Genomic DNA, 21,307 nt, shown 5'->3' on the forward strand with positions numbered 1-21,307 from the left:
GATTTACAATGTTGTGTTAGTTTCTGCCATACATCAAATGTGAATCAGCCATAGGTATATAGATGTCCTCTCCCACCTCCTACCCTATCCCACCCGTTTAGGTGGTCACAGAGCACCAGGCTGAGCTCCCAGCATCGTGCAGCAAATTCCCACTAGCTGTTTTACATATGGTAATGTATATGTTTCAATGCTGCTCTCTCAATTCATCCCACCCTCTCCTTTGATTGTGAATGAGTATGTCATGACCTGTAAAAATGACATGAACACACGCTTTGGTGTCCACCAACTTTTTGGCCACAATCACACCTGTCTGCTTAACTGTTGTCTGATGTTTCTGGTTACATTGCTGGGTTGATGACTTTGCCGGTCGTGACAGAGACCATGTGGCTCTAAAAGGCTCCAACAATGATCTCCTGGTTCTTTACTGACAGTCTGAGGTTCCTGCCATGGGTGATTCCGTCCCTGCTTCTTAGATCAGCACGGCAAGCTGACAGCATCAAACGCAGGCAACAGACCCTACTACTCGCCCCTCCCCACGTGAGGGCCCCCGCTCATCAGAACAAGTGGCTATCCAGCGGCAAAGCTGAAACCTGGCTTGGGTGGCACTACCCACATAGGCTGCGGCTTTGCTCAGGACCTGTCCCTCCACACAGGAATTACTGCAGGACCAAAGCCTCCTGGGCCCGGCACACCACAGGCTTCCCCTCACAGCTTCCCTACCCCCACCCCCGCCCCGCCCCACCCCGCCCATTTACTCCCAACCCACTGAACCACAGAAAAGTCAAAGGCCCTGGCGTAAATATCAAAAGCTGTGTTTAATTACAAGATTCAAACAGAAGCAAGGCAGAAACTGCAAACGGAAACTTCAGGAACTAATATCCCTCTTTGAATTCCTTGACATTTGTCAAACTTCAGAAACAAAAACAGAAAAAGAGAAATTCCACCCGCGTTCGAACATTGACGACATACAAAATGGCTTACAGGAAGGCGTGGTCCTCCGGGGAAGGACGGGGTCCCCTCGGACCCTCCCTCCCCTCCCCTCCGTCCCTTGGCTGCCTCCCCGTCCCGCCTCCAAGGCCAGGGGCTCCCGTGGGGTGGGGCGGGTCAGGTCCAGCTGCGCCACCCCCACCCAACCGCGGGGTCACCTGTTCTTTTTAGGAAACAGAAACAGGTGGAAGACGTCTTCTGGGTTTTGTTTTGTTTTCATAAACAAACATGGTTTCTTCCTCGGAGGCGTGGCTGAGACATGAGTCTGGCGCTGGTATCGTTTGGAATGGATCATGGTTTGGCCCCCGCCGGTCTGCAGCAGAGCGGCGGGACGGGAGGGACGCGGAGCCGGCGTGGGGTCCAAGGGTCTGGGCCTCGCCTCTCGTCGTGGACGTGGAGGAGTAGGCCGGGGCCCTGGCGGTCACAGCCCCCGGGGTCTGTCCGGGTGGTGGCTCCCTGCCAGCCCGATGTGGGGGCGGCGGCATCTCCGTCCTGAGGTTCAGAGAACCCTGTCTGTGAGGTAGAAGACGTAAGCCAGTTCCAGAGCGCCCCCTCCCACATTCCGGAAGCTCTTCGCCCACCCGCGGTAGCTGGAGGCCCAGGTGCGTGCACTGATGGGGTGCTGAGCGTGCAGGTGACCGCGGCGAAGGTGGGGACCGAGTTCCTCCAAGCGGAAAGGCAAAATGGAGCCACCGGCCTGGCGCCAGCCACCCCCGTGCTCCGGAGGAGCACTCCGAGGGGCTCGCACCCCAAGAGGCAACACTACCAACATCTCAAAAAGTCGTGGCCATTTATTAAAACATGGAGGAGCTGGAGCACAGGCGCTGGGCGCTCACCGCGGGGCCCCAACCCCACCAAACCGGTGACAGCTCCAGTCCAAGCCCCAGAGGCCCTGCGGACAAGAGCCCCTCCCTCTCTCTCCCCCTCTCCCGCCCCGCCCCCGCCCCCGGGGAAGCAGCAGCAGGGTAAGCACCAAACTGGGCGTGTCCGAGGCCACCGGCAGAGGTGCCGCTCTGCCCTCCCCAGGACACCACCGCGCAGGAAGCGGACCGCGCGCGGGGGTGGCCTCTACCGGCCGGGGGCTTCGCGGCTACGCGAGCTCAGAGCAGGGCTGGGGGCCAGGGTGCGGCCAGAGGGCTGGAGAAGGACGTGCGCATCGGCCAGACCAGAGCACCAAGTTGGGGGCCGCGCGGGTCCAGTCCGGGACGCGGCGCCGAATCTGTGCCCTCCCCTAGGCCGAGGGGCCGGGTGGGGCAGCGAGGCGTTCGGGTTCCTGGGGGGGCGCATCTGCCCCGAGCTTCTCCTCGGGCGCAGACTGTTCTGGAGTCTGCTCCACCGGCGGAGGGGTTGGGACCGCGTCTTCGCCAGGAGTTTGCCGGCCTGGGACGGGGGCAGGGGCGGCGTCGGGGTCCGCATGGGGCTGCTGCGGGCCGTCGGTGGGGGCGGGTGCCCAGGGCGACTGAGGTAGGTCCTTCTGTGAAGGAGAGGCCTCGGGTTGGCGGGGCCGCGGGGTGGAGGGGAGGGGAGGGGAGGGGAGGGGAGGGGAGCCCCCGAGGGTGGGCTCGGACCTGGAGAGGGGCTGCGCTAGGAACTGCACCACCACCACCACCACCACCGCCACCACCACAGGGACCCTGGGAGGCCGCGACCTGACTGCTCTGGCTTGTTCAACCTCGGGAACTTTCCAGAACCCACCCACCCGCTCTGGGCCAGGCAAGGCCCTAGGGAGAGAACTCTGAGGATAGTGGGCACTGAGCCCCAGAGGCCTTCCCAAGAGCCTGGGGGAGGGTCCAATTGTAGGTGGACTGAAGGGGGAGCTGGGAGGCCGGGGAGACAGGCCCTGGGGATGGAGGGGGTTTCCCAAGGGGGCAGCAATCCATCCCAGAGTTCCAGGACTACAACGGTTGACCAGTCCTGCACAGGGCGCGGCCTCGATCCCACTCCTCTATGGATTCAGACAAGAACAGGGCCCAGCCTGCGCCTCACCCACCCCAAAGCATCGAGAAGCCCAAGTGGAAACCGGCTTCCCAGCGACACCCGCACAGGTACCCCTCCCCGCATGCCTCCCCACCTCCGGCGGTGGCAGGAGGGGAGGAAACACAGCACCCAGAGCGGAGCGGGCGCTGCGGGGTTTAGGTGTAACGCTAGGAGGTCTTACTCAACTTTAACTCTAGTTAGGGCTTATTAGGCTATTACTGCTCGCAGACAGTCATAGCAAACTGGTATTCACCGCAAAGCCGCTGCCCGTCCAGAACACGCCCAGCTCCCTGCGCCAGAGCGCCAGGGCACAGCTGGTGATGAGCGTGCAGGGCACGAGGTAGAGGAGGGCGGGCTGGCCACGCTGCATGAGGGCCAGCGCCATGAACGTCACCAGGAGCCCGATGCCATAGGCTGCAGGGACAGAGACAGGCAGCATGTCACTGCATGGTGACTGTGACGCACCAGGAGTCCATCTTCCCCACCTTCCAGGACATGCCCCACCGCCCTGCTGGGGCAGGCAAGAGCCCACGCAGGGGTCAGCCCCCAGACTAGGGGGGCGGCCATGGGAGGGCCTAGAATCCTTGCGGTGGCTGAGAAGGAGCTGCAGAGGTGTCCCAATATCTCAGTTTTATAAACCTCTAATCAAGAATAATCTGAACCAAAGTAACATTGGTACAGAACTAGGAAATCTTTCCAGAGTGATCACATGAAAGCCCTGAAGGGTCAGATGGCGTCTATACTTGGCGCCATCATCCAGAATAGACGGTGTTATTTAGGGCTGTGTGAATACAGCCATGCAGGGATCACGCGAAGATGGACATACAACAGGCAAATGTGATGAGGGGTTAGCAAGGGTCGGCCTGAGCCCAGCAGAGGATGTGGCGCTGTACTGACCTTGCAACTGCACAAGTGCAATTACTTCCAGGTCAAGAGTTACAAGAAAGATGGCTCACTGGACCATCTCTTCCAGGCCAAGAGCCCCATCTCCAGCACAAGGCCTCCACTCGGGGCCGCTTGCCCTGCCCTCACACCTCCATGTTACTGAGCAATAGGATTGTCCTGGGAGAGTCCAGATTATCGACTGTGGACTCTCCACGTATCCTGAAGTAATCCATCTGAACAAACTAGGGATCTCAGTGACAGGAAGTACAGGACAATCTGACACACTGTGGTTCAAAGGGAAGGACCTTGTGGGTGCATGTGGACAGGTTGATCCCGGGGACTTTGATGCTGGGGGCCGGCATGGAGGACAGGTCTCAACCTCAGGAACCCAGGGGAGGGCGGACAGCAGTGGCTCAAAACTACGCCGGCCTGGAAGGCTCCCTGGTGGCTGCGGCAGGGCCTGTGCTCTCTGCACCCCAGCTCATCCTGAAGAGCTGACCCAGTGAGACAAGAGAAGTGGTCTGGACCATCTTAGAAACCACCAGGCTCGACAGAAAATGAGGAAGCATCCTGTCGGTGTCAATAAATTTGGAAACGAAACAAACTGAAGCCAAAAGGAAAAAGAGAAAGATGAAAAAGAAAAGAGAAACAGCAGCCACAGTGTAAAGTGAGGAGGCTGTGACGCGGGGGGAAGATAGGACAACGGGCTTACCGATGGTGCAGGCCACGAAGTAGACCCTGGAGGACTGCACCTGGATGTCGAAGCGGTGGCAGTAGGCCACGAGCAGCCCTGCAGAGACCGGCGAGGGCGGAAGCTGTGGGCAGAGGCCTGGCCGCGCCCCAGCTGGGCAACAGTGTTCCCACGGAGAGACGGGGCACCAAGCGCTCCTCCCCAGCTCAGGAGAGCGCTGGCCTGGTGCCGCCCTGGACTCCTGGCAGCTGACTGAGACCTCAGGCCAGTGCAAACCCCAGCTCGGCGCCCACCTGCCGAGGAGCCACCTGAGGCGGGGGAACCTTGGGGATAGAGCAGCTGGAGAGGAGGGCAGGTCTGTGCAACTGGGACCATGCCTCCATGGAGTAACCTCCCTGCCGTCCTGGCCCATCCGGGCAAGCTCCACCTCTGCTCACTGACCCACCAGCCCCTCTGGTCCAGCACCCCCAGGCCACCCAAGCCCAGCCCCAGTACCTGGGACCAGGATGTCCCCGAAGCCCAGGAGGGAGAAGGGGCGGTCACACAGAGCCAGCGGTGAGGCGTTGAGTCTGGGTACCTTCAGCACCATCGGCAGCTGCAGAGAGGGGCAGTGTCTCCAGCACCCGCCAGCCCTGCTCCCTGCACACTCAGCACCTCGCCACAGGATACTCCTACCTTCTCGTGGGTGGCTGAGTCCGAAGGCCCGGTTGCCACCTCCACCATAATGCTGTTCCCGCTCTAAGAGAAGGGGGGTGCCATGTCAGGAGGGGCTGAATGCAGCAGCCTGACCAGGGGGCAGGGCGTGGGCAGGCTGGGGCAGGGCCGTGGGGTGTGGGCAGGCAAGGGCAGGGCACGGGCTGCGGCAGGGCCCACCTTGGTCAGGAAGGGCGTGATGAACACGAAGAAGACGTCGTAGATGAACAGCACCATCAGCAGCAGTGTACAGGCCTGTGGAAGGATGGACCAGGCGTCCAGAGGGCTGCCCTCCACTCAGGGACCCCCGCCAGCTCTGCCCCACCCCCACCCCGCACAGGGTTCTGACGCACAGACACTCCAGGATGCATCAGCAACCCCGGCCAAGGCTCAGACTTTCCCTGTGGGAAGGAACATCTTGCCACCTTGACGAGAACGTCAGAGGATGGGCAGCCGAGGCTCAGGGAGAGCCAAGATCTGGGCTTCTCTTCTTTTTGGCAGCATTGCTCAGCTTGTGGAATTTCTAGTTCCCCAGCCAGGGATGGAACCCCGGCTATAAACAGTGAGACAACCAAGTCCTAGCTTTGGACCAACAGGGAATCCCCTTTGCTTCTGAGTTTCTGATGGAAAACTCGAAAGACACACGGTCGTGCCTGGCCAGCCCCATGTTTGGGCAGGTGACACCCATCTTCGCGTTTCCCTGCCTCTAGGTTGCCGCTGCGGGGTTGGGCCTCAGCCGGGGTCCCAGTGCCAGCCTGGTGCTCCAGGCAGAGCCCCATCCTTCTGCCTGTGGGTTTCATCTGGTTCTCCTCCTCTGTTCACCTCACCAGCACTGCACCATCACCAGGGAGGATCCCCTTGGCCCAGCAGTCACCAGTGAGGCAGCCACGCTGGGAGGCAACCCTGTGCTAATCCTCAAGCCCAAGGTGGCCAAAGGGACAGAAAAGCAAAAACCATACCACCTACAAGGCGCCAGGCTCAGGGCAGAAGGCCCTGGGCAAGGCCACGTGACAGGACAGTAGGCAGACACGAGGAGGTTCCACCCCTCATCCAGAGCTCCCTGAAACCTGGGGGACCCTCACCTTGAACGTGGGGAGGCGGATGGTCTTCAAGGTATAGAGGCAGAAGGCGATGCCCAGCGCGTCCTGGAGGATCCAAGCCCACCTGGAATGCAGCGCAGCCTCATCCTCAGGCAGGGTCTCGAGAGCCTCCACCAGGCGGCCCCACCCTCCCCGGCCACCAGGTCCAAGCCACTGTTGCCCAGCCTCCCACAAAGTGCCATGGCCCCATCTCTCTGCAACAGTGGCCTTCACACCTGGGGCACAGGATGGGGCAGGGGGTGAGGGGAGGGGAGCTCTACAACTACGGATTCAAACTTTTCAAAAATATCTTTTAAATGATTTAGAAAAACAAAACTCGCACACACACCCCACCTTCCCGGCCAGGTGCCACACACACTCTCTTGGGAAATAGAGGCTTGGGGTTCTGAGGACACAGTCTGGAGCCCCAGGAGACAGGGCCACTTCCAAATTTGCAAGCTGATGCTCTGATGAAGCTCCAGTACTGGGGAAATCGGCCCCCACCACCTGCTCCATCCTCCCTGCCCCTACTCCTCGGAGCTTCATTTGAGCACAGGGTGACAGTCTCTGGGCCAGGGCACTGGTGGGAACAGTGAAGGCTCACTGAGGCCGCGTGGGTGCCTAGACATGGTAGAAACCAGGGCCTGTTCTAATTTCAAGCGGGGGAGTGGGCCTTCTGGCTGGGACTTAATCTTGAGAGCTCATATTCTTTTTGTGTACAGAGAACTCCAAATATTTTCACGTTTTCCTTCTGCCAGTTAAATCTGTTGTGGCTCCAAAAGGCAGCACAGCCAAGAGTGTTTAACGGCCCCAGAGAAGCTCAGAGAAAGTGCCAGATGGTGTCGGTGACAGCGGGGGCGGGGACATGGGGACCGGCAGTGGCTGCCTCTGGTGGGAGGCTGCCCAGGGGACACGGGTGTTTGCCGAGGCAGAGCAGTGGGTCTGGTGGCGCCAGGCCGCATCCAGGCTGCCACTGAGCCCATGGCTCCATGCCCGGGCAGCAATGCCAGTGGCATCTTCCGCCCAGATTGCAACTGCAGACCCCAGGGCACCAGACAGGCCAGGAGGCAGCTAGAGCTGGGCAGCCATCCGTTGAGCCTGGTCAGCACCTGGACAGCATGCAGTCACTGCGTCCAGAGCACTGACAGCAGGGCTTTTCATAACTGGGAGCTGGCCCGGATCCAAGGGCCCGGGTCAGACGGCTCAGGGAGGCGAGGGAGGTCAGAGCACCCGAGGACAGCACCCTGCTGCCCCCCCTCCCCCCTGGGGCGGCGGCAGTGCACTCACTGGTCCTCATTCCGGAAGATGCCCCACACCACGCTGACGGCCGCACACAGCAGCGCCAGGAGCAGTGTGCGGACCTGAGGGCGCTTGTGGAAATAGGGCAGGCTGTTGTCAGGGACCCTGCAGGCAGGCAAGGGCATCAGGGCTCTGATCCTCACAGCGCTGTCTGCCCAGCACTGCGGGATCGGCTCAACTCCTGTCCCAAAACCTCCCATGTCATCCCCCTGGTGCCCTACCCGGTGCCCCCCACCCCTACCCGGATCCCAGGGGGCCTGACCCTGAATGGGATGTGGGGGGAGGAAGGCCAGCTCAGAGCCAACCCCACTTTCCCAGGAGCCCCCAGCCAGCACTGAGGGGGCACCTGCCATATGCCTGCACCGCACCAAACTGACTGAGGGCTCTGGAGAGGGCCCTCAACTTCACAGAAGCTGTGGCGCCTCAGACGCAGGACGGGGAGGGGAGAGGCCGAGAGGTGGCAGAGCGGGACCCCCTCGAGTAGAGCCAGTGTGGGCCGTCCGGGGGGCTCACCTGCACTTGCAGAACGGCAGCCTCTGCACGAGCGGTGACAAGCAGCTGTAGAGGCCGGTGGAGGAGGCCAGGCAGAAGATGCCGATGATGACGTAGACTGGAGGGAGTCGCAGGGCGGGGGGCAGTGAGAGGCTGAGGGGGTCTCTGCACCTCACTCCCCTGGCAGGGGGCGCACCAAGGGAAGGGAGGGGCGGCCCCCGCCTGAGGCACTCCTTGAAGGCAGGGACCACAGCCTCCATCCCCAACACACGGCCCTGGGGGCTGAGGCAGGGGACCCACCGAGCTGGTCGTAGAAGAAGTAGAGCAGCACCAGCATGGAGCAGCACATGACCACGAAGACGCAGATCATGACGGGCGTCACGTCCACAGCCTCGTCCTCCTGCTTCTCGGGCCCGTCATCCCGCTTGTGCTTCATGTATCTCCTGGAAGGACGGGCCGGTCAAGGGGCGCCCTGTGGCCGGCACGGCGCCTGGGGCTGCAGGCACGGGGAGGGGCAGGCCGAGGGACAGCGTACCTGGCCCCCGTCCAGGCGCACCGTGTGTATGAGGGTCCCCCTGACGGAGGACCCGGCCCCCAGGACCTCATGGGAGGGCGCCGGGAGCTGTGGTCCTCACAGGGAGGACTCCCGGAGGTGGGGCTCCGGCCCCTGGGCCAGGCTGTGGTGGTGCTCTGGGAGGAAGGCTGTGAGTCCCATGGGGCCACCCTGGCCCCGCCCCAACTGTCCCACAGGCTGCCCTGGCTGCTGAGGCACGCTTTCCTGGGGATGCCCCTGCCTGGCCAGGCCAGAACCCCGGGGGCCTCTCAGCAGCTCTCCTGGGTCTCATGCTGCCTTTCTATAGAGGCCCCTCTTGCGGTCCCCTGCCCAGTGTCCAGGCTGCCTGGCTGGCACCCACCCACACACACGGGGCACTTACTTCCTGACATCCCGGCTCCCAGCCCAATAGCCCCCGAGCGCGACAGTTCCCACAGCCATGAGGAAGATGATGACCATGTTGTAGTCCAGCATGGGCTCCTTGGGGGCGTGCAGCGCCGCCCGCACTGCCTGGCCGAAAGTCTGCCTCGGAGAGCACAACAGAGCTAAGGCTGGGGAGACCCCACCTCGCCCCACCCCATGCCCTTGCCCAACACGTCTGACCCCAGAGAAGTGGGCCCTGCTGGGACAAGCTAACCAGCGGGACATGAAGCAGCCAGGAAGCTGAGGAGAGGTCCCTCGGTGGGGAGACGGGGAGCCTAGAGTGGAACCCCAACTGTTCCCTCCTCACTCGTGTGCTGATGCTCACCTGCTCTGGACCCGACTCCCCACATCAAAGCCTACCAAGCTTTGGTCAGCCCAGGCTAGGAGGGCATAAGGGGGGCTGGCACTTAGGGTCTCTGGCACGTGGGCAGGATCAGGGTCTCCTCTCCTGAGGTTCACAGCACTGTGGGCCCATCTCCCCAGGCCCTGGCCCAGCTGCAGATGGTAGGGGGCAAGTGGGCAGCCCTACCTGGAAAATGTCCAGCATGTCTCGGTAGCTGAGCAGGGCCACGGGAATGCCGATCTCCTCATACTGAGTCTTGTTGCCTCCCGGGGGAACCTGTGGGGCCAGGGGCAGGAGAGGATGACTGCCCCTGGGTGGGACACTGCAAGCCACCGACAGTCGGCCGGCCCTCGGAGCCGGGGGGAGGGTCCTGCATATGTGTCTGGGTCCTCAGGGCCAGGAGGGCAAGGCTGTGGGTTCAGCCCCTTCTTCCTAGGGCTAGGCTGGGGGCACCAGTCAGTCTCAGGGAGGAAGAGGCTGGCTCGTGCCCCACCCCACCCACCCCTTCAGAGATCCTCCCCAGGCCTGGTCATACCCCGAGCACAGCTCTGGGATACGACCCCCTCCAGACCACAGTCAGAAAACCAAGCTCCCTGTCTTCTCTACCCAGACCCCTGCCTCAAACCCTAACTCGGTCCCGCCCCCAGGGTCCCAAGCTGCCCAGGAGGCCTGGGGGCCGCACCAGCGCCTCCTTGCTGACGATGAGCAGCCCTCGGGCCCCGCTGCCCTGGGCCAGCCGCACTTTCTCGTAGAAGGTGCAGTTCCCCCGTGCCACCAGCGGGATCTGGTTGCTGAAGCCTTTGGGGGGGAGGTCGGCAGGAGAGCAGAGCACGGAGCTTGTCCAGTCCCGCACCTGCAGGAGAGACTGAGGGAGGGAGGCCTTCAGAGAGGCAGAGGGGATGGTGCCAGGGCAGCCAGGCAGCAGGGACCCCGTGGGGCACCCAGGCCACCAGTGACTGCCACCCCCACACTGCCTCACTGCAAGGCCTGGGAGCCAGCCCCACACCACGCTCTGCACAACACACACCCATGCGCACATGCACACACACACCCCACACCACACCACACAGACACATGCATGCACGTGTGCACACAGACGCACAACACACAGACCCCAATCACCAGGCAGACGGGGGTGTCTGGAGCCCGCCACAGACACCACACGGGGCAGGCAGGAGCTCTGGCCTCAGTGATGACAATCGATCCACCTGCTAAACCAGGCACTGGGCATCTGTGTTCTCTGGGAGGAGTCAGGCCGGACCAGGGAGCAGCATGTCTGGGCCGCCCCAACGACAGAGATGGGCAGACCTCTGCGTCACTCGTCTAAGGATTTCTGGCCAGCCACCCCAGCCCAGCACGGTGGGAGTGATGGGAGGTGGCTGATGCCCTGGACAGGGGACATCCCGCAGCAGTGCCCCAATCTTTTACTTACAACCAAGGAAACCGGGGCTCAGAGAGGCTGGGAGCTCCTCTGGGGCCACATCCCTCCTCCAACTCCCAGCAGAGCCCTTCCTCCATCCTCAGGGGCCCCCCCCCAGGATCCATCGTCCAGAGTTCCCCCAGGGACCCGGGGCAGGAGTGGAGGGAGAGGTGCCTTGGGTGGTGAGCCCATGGGGAGGACCCCAGCGGAAGGCTGCCTGCTAGACTTACCGCCTTGCTGAGGTCGTGCGGCAGGTGGGCCCACTGCGGGTTGTAGAGGACGCAGTAGTCTCTGCCTCTAGGGCCGCCGGTCTCAGACACCACGTGCACCATGCCGTACTCACAGGCCACCTGGGCGGGGGTGGAGTCAGAGCAGGCAGGAGCTGGCCCGCCGCCCCGCCCAGCTCTGGATGGTCCCGCCCTCTGCCAGCACAGCTGGGGCCCTCAGCTCAGGCGGACACAAGGGAGGGCAGGGCCAAGCCTCCACAAGGAGATCTGGGTGCCAACCGTGGCCGTGCCAGGGCCCCTCCATGTGGCTCCAATGGCTGAAAGGGAGACGTAGAGCCACGCCACACACACAGAGGGCCTGGGCCCACCCCAGCCCCTTGGCTTCTTGGAGCCAGAGGGGCCCAACGGGACCCCAGCTCTGCACATACCAGTTCCAGGGTCCATCTCTCTGTACCACCCAGAGGCGAGACACAGACTGTACCCCTCAGTATCCCCCTAGAATCTTCCCCAGAGACAACAGGCAGGAGCCCCTTTGTGCTGGTGACAGACCCACACCCACCCCAGAATGTGTTGTAGTTGGGGGGTGGGGGGCTCTGACTCAGCAAGGGGTCCCCAGGGGCCGTGGCCCTGACAGCATGCCTGGGACACAGACTGGCTCTCAGAAGGCTGGGTCCTCTGTGGACAGAGGCCAAGTCAGTTGGCGGTGGTGCAGAGAGGGGCTGGGATCCCCAGCTGGCCCTGCGTCTTGGTGTGTCACCTGGAGCTGCTGGGTCCAGTGTTCGGCAAAGCTGTGTTTACAGGGCTGGGGCACCAGAGAAGCTGGGTATGCAGGCGCTGCCACCAGCGCTTGAGGGAGGGAAGGTTGGTGTCATCCTGCACCTGCCCCTGCCCAGCCAACCCTGTTCCCTCTACCTGAGGCAGGAGTAGGAGCCCCGGCTTCCTGGTTCTCCCTACCACCATGTCCCACTCAGAGCCCCTGCCACGCCCCCACCTTGGGCCACTGCAGGGAATCCATGGTCCCTCAACCCTCAGGCTGAATCCGGCCCACCTTCTGTATTTGTCAATAACGTTTTACTGGAACATGGCTGCCTGGTTCCTGAATGCAGAGCCTATGCTGCTTTCTGCAGAGCCAGGGAGTTGTAGCAGAGGCCATGTGGCCCAAAAGCTCTAAGAAGACATCTGCAGACCCCTGGTCTATGAGCCCAGAGTTGCTGGTATAACACAGGAATGGCTAGAAGCATTTCTTTTTAATTTAAAAAGGTCACTTAGAAGCACGAGAGCACACGTCCCAGCCCACCCCCCCGCCCCACCACTATGTGCACAGCTGGCTCTCCCTTAGGATATCAGCCTGGGCTTGTGGCAAAGCCCAGAGAGCACAGTCTTGCTGTGGATACGGTCTCCTCCCAGGGGAGGTACAGGACTGGGAGCAGGTATTCCAAAGGGCCCAGAGCTCTCAGTGTCCCTCCTTCCCCCCATTCCAGCACTGCCCCTTCCAGTTTGGAGAATGAGAAAAGCCACTAAGGACAGGCCACCTCCCAATGCATTACAACCACAAAGCAGGTTCAGGAACTTCAAGATGACACTGACAGCATCCATGCCAGGGTGCTTAGTGAGAAGCTAAGGGGTCCAGATGGGGATTCGTCTATGTAACACTTGGTGAGTTCTAGGAGAGAGTGGGGTAATCAGGACCTGGGAAGCTTAGAAAAAGATGTTTAGGTGGAGGAATGTGGGGGAGGGGAGCAGGACAGGAGGCGAGCAGTGGAGGGGTGAAGGGGCAGATGCAGGGCGGGGTGAGGAGGGGAAGGGTGGGGACACGTTGGGGATGGTGGAGGGGTACATGGTCAGGTGAGGGGCAGAGAAGGCACCCACGCGTTCAGATCAGCTGAGTAACAGGCCCCATGCTGGCCACTATATACACAACTTGTACCAATGGTGTAAGGGTGTCCAATCCCTCGTCCAGAGTCACAGAATGATCGGGAGTGAGCTCATGGTGGTGAGCAGGCATCCTCTGGCCCCATGGAGAGCTGGCCATACCCTTGGGCGCCATGAAGAACCATGCCCAGGGGTCTGTCCTAGGAAGAGCTGGCTCAGGAGCTGCCCTCCTCACTCACTCCCACACTCTCCTTGGTTGCCCACACTCAGGGTAAAGTTCAAAACCCTCAACCAGCTGGGAATAAAGTCCAAACACCCCAGCACCCTGCTCGCTTCCCTGGAGCCCAGCCCAAGGAGGCCGCATGCCCCGCCTGCCCTTTACCCCATGCTGAGCCGCTCCACTGCTGCTTCCCCACAGCCCCGCCTGCCAGGGCGCCTGACAGGCCTCCGCCCCCCTCGGGTATAACCACTGGAGCGTCCTACGGGCCACTATAGTGGGCCCTCACCAGCTCCAGATAAATCCTCGGCTCTCGGGAGGTGAGGGGGAGAATGAGACTGACATGCACACACTACTATGTATAAAATAGAAAACTACCAAGGACCTACTGCATGGGCTCCCCAGGCGGCTCAGTGGTAAGGAACCCACCTGCCAATACAGAAGCCTCAAGTTCCAACCCTGGGTCAGGAAGATCCCCTGGGGAAGGAAATGGCAACCCACTCCAGTATTCTTGCCGGGGAAATCCCATGGACAGGGAACCTGGTAGGCTGCACTCCACGGGATCATGAGAGTTGGACACAACTTAATGACTAAACAACGACAAGGACCTACTGTATAGCACAGGGAACTCTACTCAATACTGTGTAATGGCCTATATAGGAAATAATCTAAAAAGGGGTGTGTGTATATATATATAACCGAGTCACTGTGCTGTACACCTGAAACTGACACAATATGGCAAATCAACCACACTCCAATAAAAATTAAATAAATATCTGCTATTAAAAAAATAAAAATCACCAGATTTCACACCTCCAGCCCTGCCCTCGTCACCTGCAACTTTCTCCCTGGAACACCTTCTTGACCCAGCAAACTCCTACTCATCCTTCAGAACGCCCCTCTGGTACCCTTGCTTCTTGCTTCTGAAAATCATTCCCAGGCGAACCACGCCGTTCCTTCTGTGGTGTTCTTGTGACCCTTCGCCCACCTATCGCTTTGCCATTTTTTTTCCTTTTTCTAAATATTTAGAGAGCTCAAAATCCCTGCTTCCAATGGGTCAGACTGCTGAGGGAGACGAGCAAATAGGGCTGGGGGAAATACAGGGAGCTGGCAAAGCACCTGGGGAGGAGGTGGGTCAGAAAGCTGCTGGAATGTGGCACCCCTAAGCTGAGACCAGAAACACAACGTTGGAGGGAGTTAGGTTTCAGGGAAACAGAGCCCAGTGAGCAAAGTGCCTTTAATATGCTAGAGTTGGAAACAAAGGATGGTTTCCTGTCAGCCGGATCACAGAGTCCTCCTGAATGTGTCAGTGGCACCAGAAAGCTCTCATTTGGACACAAGATCTGACACACTTTGAAAGAGATCCCTCCTGCAGGGCTGAAAATGAACTGGGAGTTTGGGGGACAAAAGCGGCCTTGGAGAGAAGCCAGCAGCCTGAAGCAGAGGTTGGGGGGCTGGCACAGAAAGGGCAACGTTAATGGCCCAGTTTGTAGGGCTGTTGGTGGGGGGGGCACCATTTCCGGAGTTATGGAATTTGGGAGAGAGGGAGGGTTTGGAAAATAAAAAATGCACTCAAGGTAACGTACATCAGCCATCTCCAGGTCTGTCCCCCAGTGGCGACCCTTGAGGTTAAGTGACAAACAAGTAGCATGCCCCACGTCCGGGATCCCCTACATCATCTCGCTGACTGCGCACTGTACACTTATCCTCCTTTTGCAGACGACCAACTCAAAGCGGGAACTCCCCTGCCAAGGTCACGGCAGAAAAAGATGGGGCGGCGATTCGACCCCATTCCAGGGCTGGGCTCCTGGACGCTTCTCGACGCCGCCAGTCACTGGGTGCCACGCTGGGCAGTTGACTACAACCACGGGGAATGGGGGTAGTATCGCTTTCAAGGGGATGCCAGGGTCAGAGAGGGGTAGCCCCCGACTAAGGCCACGGAGTCAGAGAGGGGAGTCCCAGAGGCGGTTGGAGACCCCGAGACAGACCAGCAGGGGCCGGGGCGGAAGCGGGGTAGTGGGACCTAAAACTTTAGGTCCGGGCGGAACCCAGTGACACCACGGCTGGGAACGGCGTCCAGACAGAGAAGGGAGACCGGCCGGGGGACAGACCCGCAAGGTCACGGTCGGGCCCCAGGCCCACGGGTTGCCGGCACCGGGGGCGCGGATCCCCTAAGCTGGCCCCAGGCCGGTCAGGGCGGGGTTCTGCGCGGGGCCAGGGAGGGGTGAGAAGCCGGGGCACCGTGGCCGGCGAGGCCAACGGGGTCGGCGCCGCCCTCACCTGGGCCGCGAGGAGAAGGAAGGCCGCTGCGAGCCGCGCCAGCGCCGCCGCCGCTGCCGCCGCCGCCATGTCGCCCGGTCCCCGCCACAGGCGTCGGCAGATGTTTCCCAGCAACGCCCCGGCGCAGAGCGCCGCGCAGGCGCCCTGCGTCTTTCGCGCATGCGCGCAGGGGTAGGTACAAAGGGCGCAGTGGCGGCGCCTGCGCATAGCGACGCGGCGCGACAAGATGGCGGTGAGCGTGCGGCGCTGCTGGTGGGGTTGGCGGGTTTCGCCGGGCTGGCGGGGTTCGCCGGGCTGGCGGGGTTCGCGGGGCTGGTGGGGTTGACTGGGGAGAGTCCAGCCGTGCTCCCCGCTTCACAGCGTTCTGCATCCCCTGCAGGACAAAGAGAAGAAAAAGAAAGAGAGCATCTTGGATCTATCCAAGTACATCGACAAGACCATCCGAGTGAAGTTCCAGGGAGGCAGAGAAGGTGAGGCCCCGCTGCCCTCCCCCTCCACAGTCCACGAGGAGTAACGGGAGGCGGTACCGGTAACGGATGCCTGGGCCGCGCTTTAGGCGCTTGGCTCGGACAACTCGTCCGGCCTGCTGCCGGCGCCGGCGTATAGGAACGGTTACACCCCTTTTGCAGGTGGGAAAACTGAGGCACGCAAAGGGGCCCAAACCTCGCCCGCAGCCACAGGGGCTAGGATTCAGGTCTCTGCTTCCTTTGGGTCTTGTCTCACCCTGGCGGCTGCCCCAGCCCCCCATGGGCCCCCTCAGCACCAGGGTTTCTCAGTTTCAGCACTGCTGACATTAAGACCGTATTGTTCTCTGTAGGGGGCCGTCCTGGGCGCTGTAGGGTGTGGAGCAGCATCTCTGGTCCCATCCACTCGATTCCAGGAGCCTTCTAGTTCTGATGACCACAGGCATCCCAGACCTGGCCTGGTGTTCCCTGGCAGGGGCAGAATTGCCCCAGTTGAGAACCCAGGCCCTATACTCAATTTACACGAAGCCACCTGAGGCACCTTTTGAAAGCAAACCTCATCTCCTTGTTCACCACTGTTCCAGGGTAAAGAATGAGCCTTTTGCTTTTGAGTGAGGCAGGCAGCTCTCAGCTGCTTTGGGAAGCTCTGCTTGACTCTGCATCCCAAGTCAGGGTCCTTTGGTATAAGCTCCTGGTAACAGCTGTCAGGGCTTGGCAGGTTTTTTTCAGTTACTGTGAGGCTTTAACTGCATCTCCCTCTGCGATCTCGTGAGGAGACTGGCAGGAAAGATGATGCAAGGTTACGTGGAGAGTGCCGTCCAGGGCAGAGCCCCAGCTCACTGGCTGTGGGACTTTGGGCAAGTCGCTATAATCTCTGAGTCTGTCTCATCTGTCAGAGGCTGTTAACTCCACTTACCTCAGCAGTGGTGGTGAAATTAAAGGGTAATGTCATTAGCCAAGTTCCTGACACTTAGTCAGCACCCAGTGCTTCACTTATTCAGCTATCTCTGATCTTCAGTTTCTTTGTTGGTAAGATGGTGATTCAGACGACTCCTCCTCTGAGATGTGGACGCCTGGGTAGCATCAGAGTGGCTAAAAACACAGTGCCTGCCCGTCTAGGTACCCAGCCCAGTGAGGCTCTGAATCTGAACAAACACTGGCACCATGCCGGTTCTGGGATGTACAAGGAGATGGGGCTCCTGCTTCTCAAGGCGCTTGTGTTTGTCTTTTTTTAATTAATTTAGCTGCATAAGGTCTCAGATGTCAGGCCAGGTCTCTCTAATTATGCCATATGGGCTTAGTTGCTCCATGGAATGTAAGACCAAGGATGGAACCCACATTTGCTGTACTGCAGAATGAATTCTTAACCACTTGGACCACCAGGGAAGTCCCTTCTGTTCATTTTCTGTGCTTCAACAACCCATTTTTATCTCACAGCACCTGTGGTTCCAGACTCCAGGTGCCTCAGGCTCAGGTCTCTGACGAGGTTGCAGTAAGGGAGCATCTCTGGGAGCCTGTATCTCAGGCCCGGGGTCCTCGTTTTCTGGCAAGTGTTGGCCAGGGACCCTCTGGGCTCCTAGAGGCTGCCCACTGCCTCTGCCACAGACACTGTCCACAGCATGGCAGTTGACTCCTTCAAGGCTAGCAGAAAAATCTAATTTTTTCAACTTCTCTTTTCAGAAAGGGCCCATCCTTTTAATGGCTCACCTGTAGGTCAGGCCCACCCAGCATAGCCTCCCTTTAGATCCACTAAGAGTGGACTGATTCATGGACCTTGATCACATCCACGAAGCCCTCTGTTACAGCCTGACCACAGACTGACGTCTGATCGAGGGTCCCATCTCACATCAGAGGGAGGGGTGGGGGAATGCTGGATTCATCTGAAAATCCCACCCACCTGCTGCGGCACCTCCCCCAGTAAGAAGGGAGGATCCACAGGTGTGGGCTCACTACCCAACCCGGGGCCAAGTGCCCAGATGGATTCTGGGATTTGTCACTCTCCATCACCCCACTTGGTGAGCACCGTCACAGGGTTGAGGAGGGCTGTCAACAGCAGAGGAAGCAGAGCCAGGGCCTCGCACTCAGGCAGGCCTGGCAGACTTGTTCTGCAGAAGACCAGACAGGGAACATTTTCAGCTGTGCTGGCCAGACGGTCTCTGTCGCAGCTCCTCAACTCCACCATTCAGCAGCTGAGCTGCCACAGCGACATTTACCAAATGAGCGGGGCCGGGCTCTAGTTAAACTGTTTACAAAACAGGCGCAGGCGGATTTGCCGACTGTTGCAGTGGCAATGGTGTGGGGTCAGCTGTCACTGCTCGTCTCCTGGGAGCCCTTCCCTTGCTCCCCCTTTGGTCCTGCATCTGTCCTGTCCCTGAAGAGGCTGCTGCCACGCCTGCGTCTGGCTGGGGGGTGGTCCCTCACCAGTGAGGGCACCCCAATTTCATGTGCTGACACCCTCGTGCAGCTCGCACTTTACCCAGAATGACCATTGATCTTATGCTTGTCCATCTCTCTTCTCTGCTTGGTGATTCCGATAAGCCAGTGGAATCCTGAAAGGGTTCGACCCGCTGCTCAACCTCGTGCTGGACGGCACCATCGAGTACATGCGAGGTGAGTGCAGCTGCAGGGCTCGGAAGCATCCTTCCGAGCAGTAAGGCCTTCTTTACTGTTCCTAGGCCGCCGCCCATATGCTGAGCCACCGTGAATGTGGCGCCTAGTGGGTCAGACTGCTGACAAGTGTGTTTGCTTTGCCACTGTCCTGGTGGGGCTCAGTACACTGTCACCTCAGGACTTCAAGGGTAGAGTGTTCTCCGGATTCACTCGTCACCGACCCTCAGCACTTGCTGGAGTTGAAGTCTGCCTGGTGGGGCTAGAAAGGTGCTGCACCTGCCACAATAAAGCTGGCTTCCAGGGGCCTCATCCTGCCCCCTCTCTCCTGCTGTCTCTATCTGTCTACTCCCTGCTGCTGACAAAGGGTCCCCTCCCCTTCCTTTCCTGTCCCCGTCTCCACAAGTCCCCAGACCCACCAGCTCAGCCTGAGTGCTGCACGACGGAGCCCCCAGGTTCAGGAGAGAAGGGGGTCTCACTCCTCCAGGGACTGTCGATGTTGAAGTACACATTACTCTGGTGCAGAGTAAATGCGGCCACACACAAGTGTCAGAAGCCACCAGGCAGAGGCCCTCTTTGTGGGAGGAGCAACCCTGTAGGGCCTTTTGCCTGCCCTTGTTTTCTCTCTTCCCTCGGGGTTTACCCAGAGTCCTGCTGCTGGGGTCCTGGCCCAGCCTCCTCAGGCAGATGACATTCTGAAAAAGGACAGCCTCACCCCCGTGGGGCTGCTGGGAGAACCACATGAGCTGGTGTGTGCCATGCACTTACATGGGGTCCTGGCTTGCTGGTCCAGCGACTTTTTGCCCTCTCCTCACCCAAGAACAGCCCCAGGCCCAGAGCCAGCCAGACCCATCCCGGCAGCTCCAGGAGGGAATGGGCAGGCTCGGACAACTGTCGTCCTGCAGGGCCTGGGAGTGGGGAGTGGCACCCCAACTCAGCCTCTCCCGTCACGCAGTAATCTCTGAGAGTAAGCTCGCCTCCGTGCGCTGTCACTTCCCTCCACTGGGAACAGCCCGCTGGTGTGAGGGTGAATGGTGACCCTCTAGGAACTCCCAGATCCTGCAGATGGGTTTTTCTTCTCCCACCACCCCTCTGAGCACTCGGTCCATCTCCCCAGGGCTGTGTTCTCATTGTGGAAGGAGGGCAGGCTGCACAGGGCTGTTTCAGAGCTTTTCCTGAGCCTCTCCATCCATCTCCAGAGAAGCTGCCAATGGGCTGGGGGAAGCGGAGGTGGGGGGTGGGAGCTTGGCCTGCCTTCCCTCCCCCCAGCCCCCACACCCCACTTCTTCCCACCCAGGCACATCTCTGGGCACCTTCCCACACTGCCTCATTGCCGCCCCTCTTCTCCCACAGACCCCGACGATCAGTACAAGCTCACAGAGGACACGCGGCAGCTGGGCCTGGTGGTGTGCAGGGGCACTTCGGTGGTGCTCATCTGCCCGCAGGATGGCATGGAGGCCATCCCCAACCCCTTCATCCAGCAGCAGGATGCCTAGCAGCCAGGCCACTGCTCCCCTGACTTGGCCACCCGTCCGAATGGAACTCTTTTTTGTATAACTTACATTTTGTTTTCTTAATAAAATTGCAAACCTCAAGTGTCCAGGAGCCCTGGAATCTTCCTTTCAGCTTTGGTGTTCTGGCAAAACCCAGACCTGGGGATTTGGTTCATCTGGCAGAGCTTGAGCGCTGGCCGGGGACTTGGTGGTGACTAAGCATGCATAGTGCAGGCGGGGGAATGGGTTTTGCCTCTGCAGAGACCCCCCCAGGGATCACCGCCTCTGTGCACACCCCAGCCAGCCTTCTCAGCGGCAGGTCCTATCCTTTCAGTGCCTTTATGCTCTGGCCCGAGGGGTCCTGCAGAGCCGGGTCCACTCTGTCATGTCCCCACAAAGCACAGCCATGACCCCACAAAGAACAGACTAGATGGAGCCTTGCTGTCCACCTGGCCCACGACCCCAGAGGTGATCTAAACCTCTTCCCCGCTCATCTCAGAGGACAAGCCCACCCCTGCCCCTCAGCCGGCGACCCCAGGCCATCATCATGAACGTCCCCAGTCCCTGTCCTCAGGAGCAGGGCTTTCTCCTGGCCTTGTTCCATAAACCCAGTGTCCTTGTTAGGACCCTGCCCCCATGGGGCCATCCCTGCTGACAGCAGGCTCGTCTCTCATTTGTCAGTCTGGAGCACTGATGAGGGTGGACGGGGAGGCCGAGAGTAAGCATGAGTTGTGCTGGCAGAAAGTTTAAACTGGGGTCCCTCCACCAACACCTGGGGACACACTGGAAGCGGCTACAGAAGGAGATCAGGCTGGATGACTTGCTCGCTACCTGTCATCCCTTGTCGCTACCAAATAAAGGGAGAGCAGCTGGCTTATCTCAGAGATCTGAGCTCTGCCATGGCCCAGCAGCATTAGCCCCTGCTGCCGGGAATTAGCTGTGGGGCCGCTAGCCAATCCCACATGCTCCTCCTCCCTCTGCCCCACTTCCCTGCCATCTGGCGGCCCTGCCTCCTCCCGTCCCCTGGCCAGTGGGCGGGGGCCCTGGGCAAGCTGGGGTCACAGCCCCGGGGAAGGCTGTGACCTAGAACCTGCGCACACCCAGCCTGCAAACATCCAACCCCTGTGCTCTGGTCTTGGGGAGCAATCGACAGCTGGTGCTTGGGACTCAGGCAGGGGCCTCGCAGTGGAGGGACCGAGGACCCAGGCACCGGGACCTCTGTTCCGCACCTGCGCAGCCTGCGCTGTCTGAGACCAAGATACAGAGGCGGAGACCCAGAACTCAGGGTCACAGAGCCCAGGGGCC

At 60.3% G+C, this 21,307-nt stretch overlaps 2 protein-coding genes across 4 annotated transcripts; one reads left to right on the top strand and one right to left on the bottom strand.

Moving 5' to 3' along the window:
- Positions 1-796: 796 nt before the first annotated feature.
- Positions 797-15,660, bottom strand: SPPL2B (signal peptide peptidase like 2B). 3 transcript variants are annotated; one of them, XM_027969921.2, is made up of 15 exons: positions 15,439-15,660; positions 11,073-11,192; positions 10,105-10,287; positions 9,609-9,698; positions 9,039-9,178; positions 8,404-8,546; positions 8,125-8,221; positions 7,600-7,716; positions 6,316-6,397; positions 5,414-5,488; positions 5,216-5,278; positions 5,036-5,135; positions 4,562-4,639; positions 3,218-3,378; positions 797-2,461 (listed from the first exon to the last, which is right to left on the bottom strand). In XM_027969921.2, the coding sequence occupies exons 1-15, from the start codon at positions 15,643-15,645 to the stop codon at positions 2,219-2,221; spliced, it is 1,899 nt and encodes a 632-aa protein (XP_027825722.2). In that variant the 5' UTR covers positions 15,646-15,660; the 3' UTR covers positions 797-2,218. The 3 variants fall into 3 exon arrangements, with proteins under 3 accessions (XP_027825722.2, XP_042106153.1, XP_060272321.1); XM_042250219.2 differs by having other exon boundaries at positions 2,347-2,461; positions 3,151-3,378; XM_060416338.1 differs by having other exon boundaries at positions 2,372-2,458; positions 3,151-3,378.
- Positions 15,642-20,104, top strand: LSM7 (LSM7 homolog, U6 small nuclear RNA and mRNA degradation associated). Its single transcript, XM_004008630.5, has 4 exons — positions 15,642-15,670; positions 15,818-15,908; positions 18,441-18,512; positions 19,863-20,104. Exons 1-4 carry the CDS (start codon positions 15,665-15,667, stop codon positions 20,003-20,005), a joined length of 312 nt encoding a protein of 103 aa, XP_004008679.1. The 5' UTR covers positions 15,642-15,664; the 3' UTR covers positions 20,006-20,104.
- The last annotated feature ends 1,203 nt before the right edge of the window (positions 20,105-21,307 follow it).

Source organism: Ovis aries, chromosome 5 (genome assembly GCF_016772045.2).
Source record: "Ovis aries strain OAR_USU_Benz2616 breed Rambouillet chromosome 5, ARS-UI_Ramb_v3.0, whole genome shotgun sequence".
NCBI lineage: Eukaryota > Metazoa > Chordata > Mammalia > Artiodactyla > Bovidae > Ovis > Ovis aries.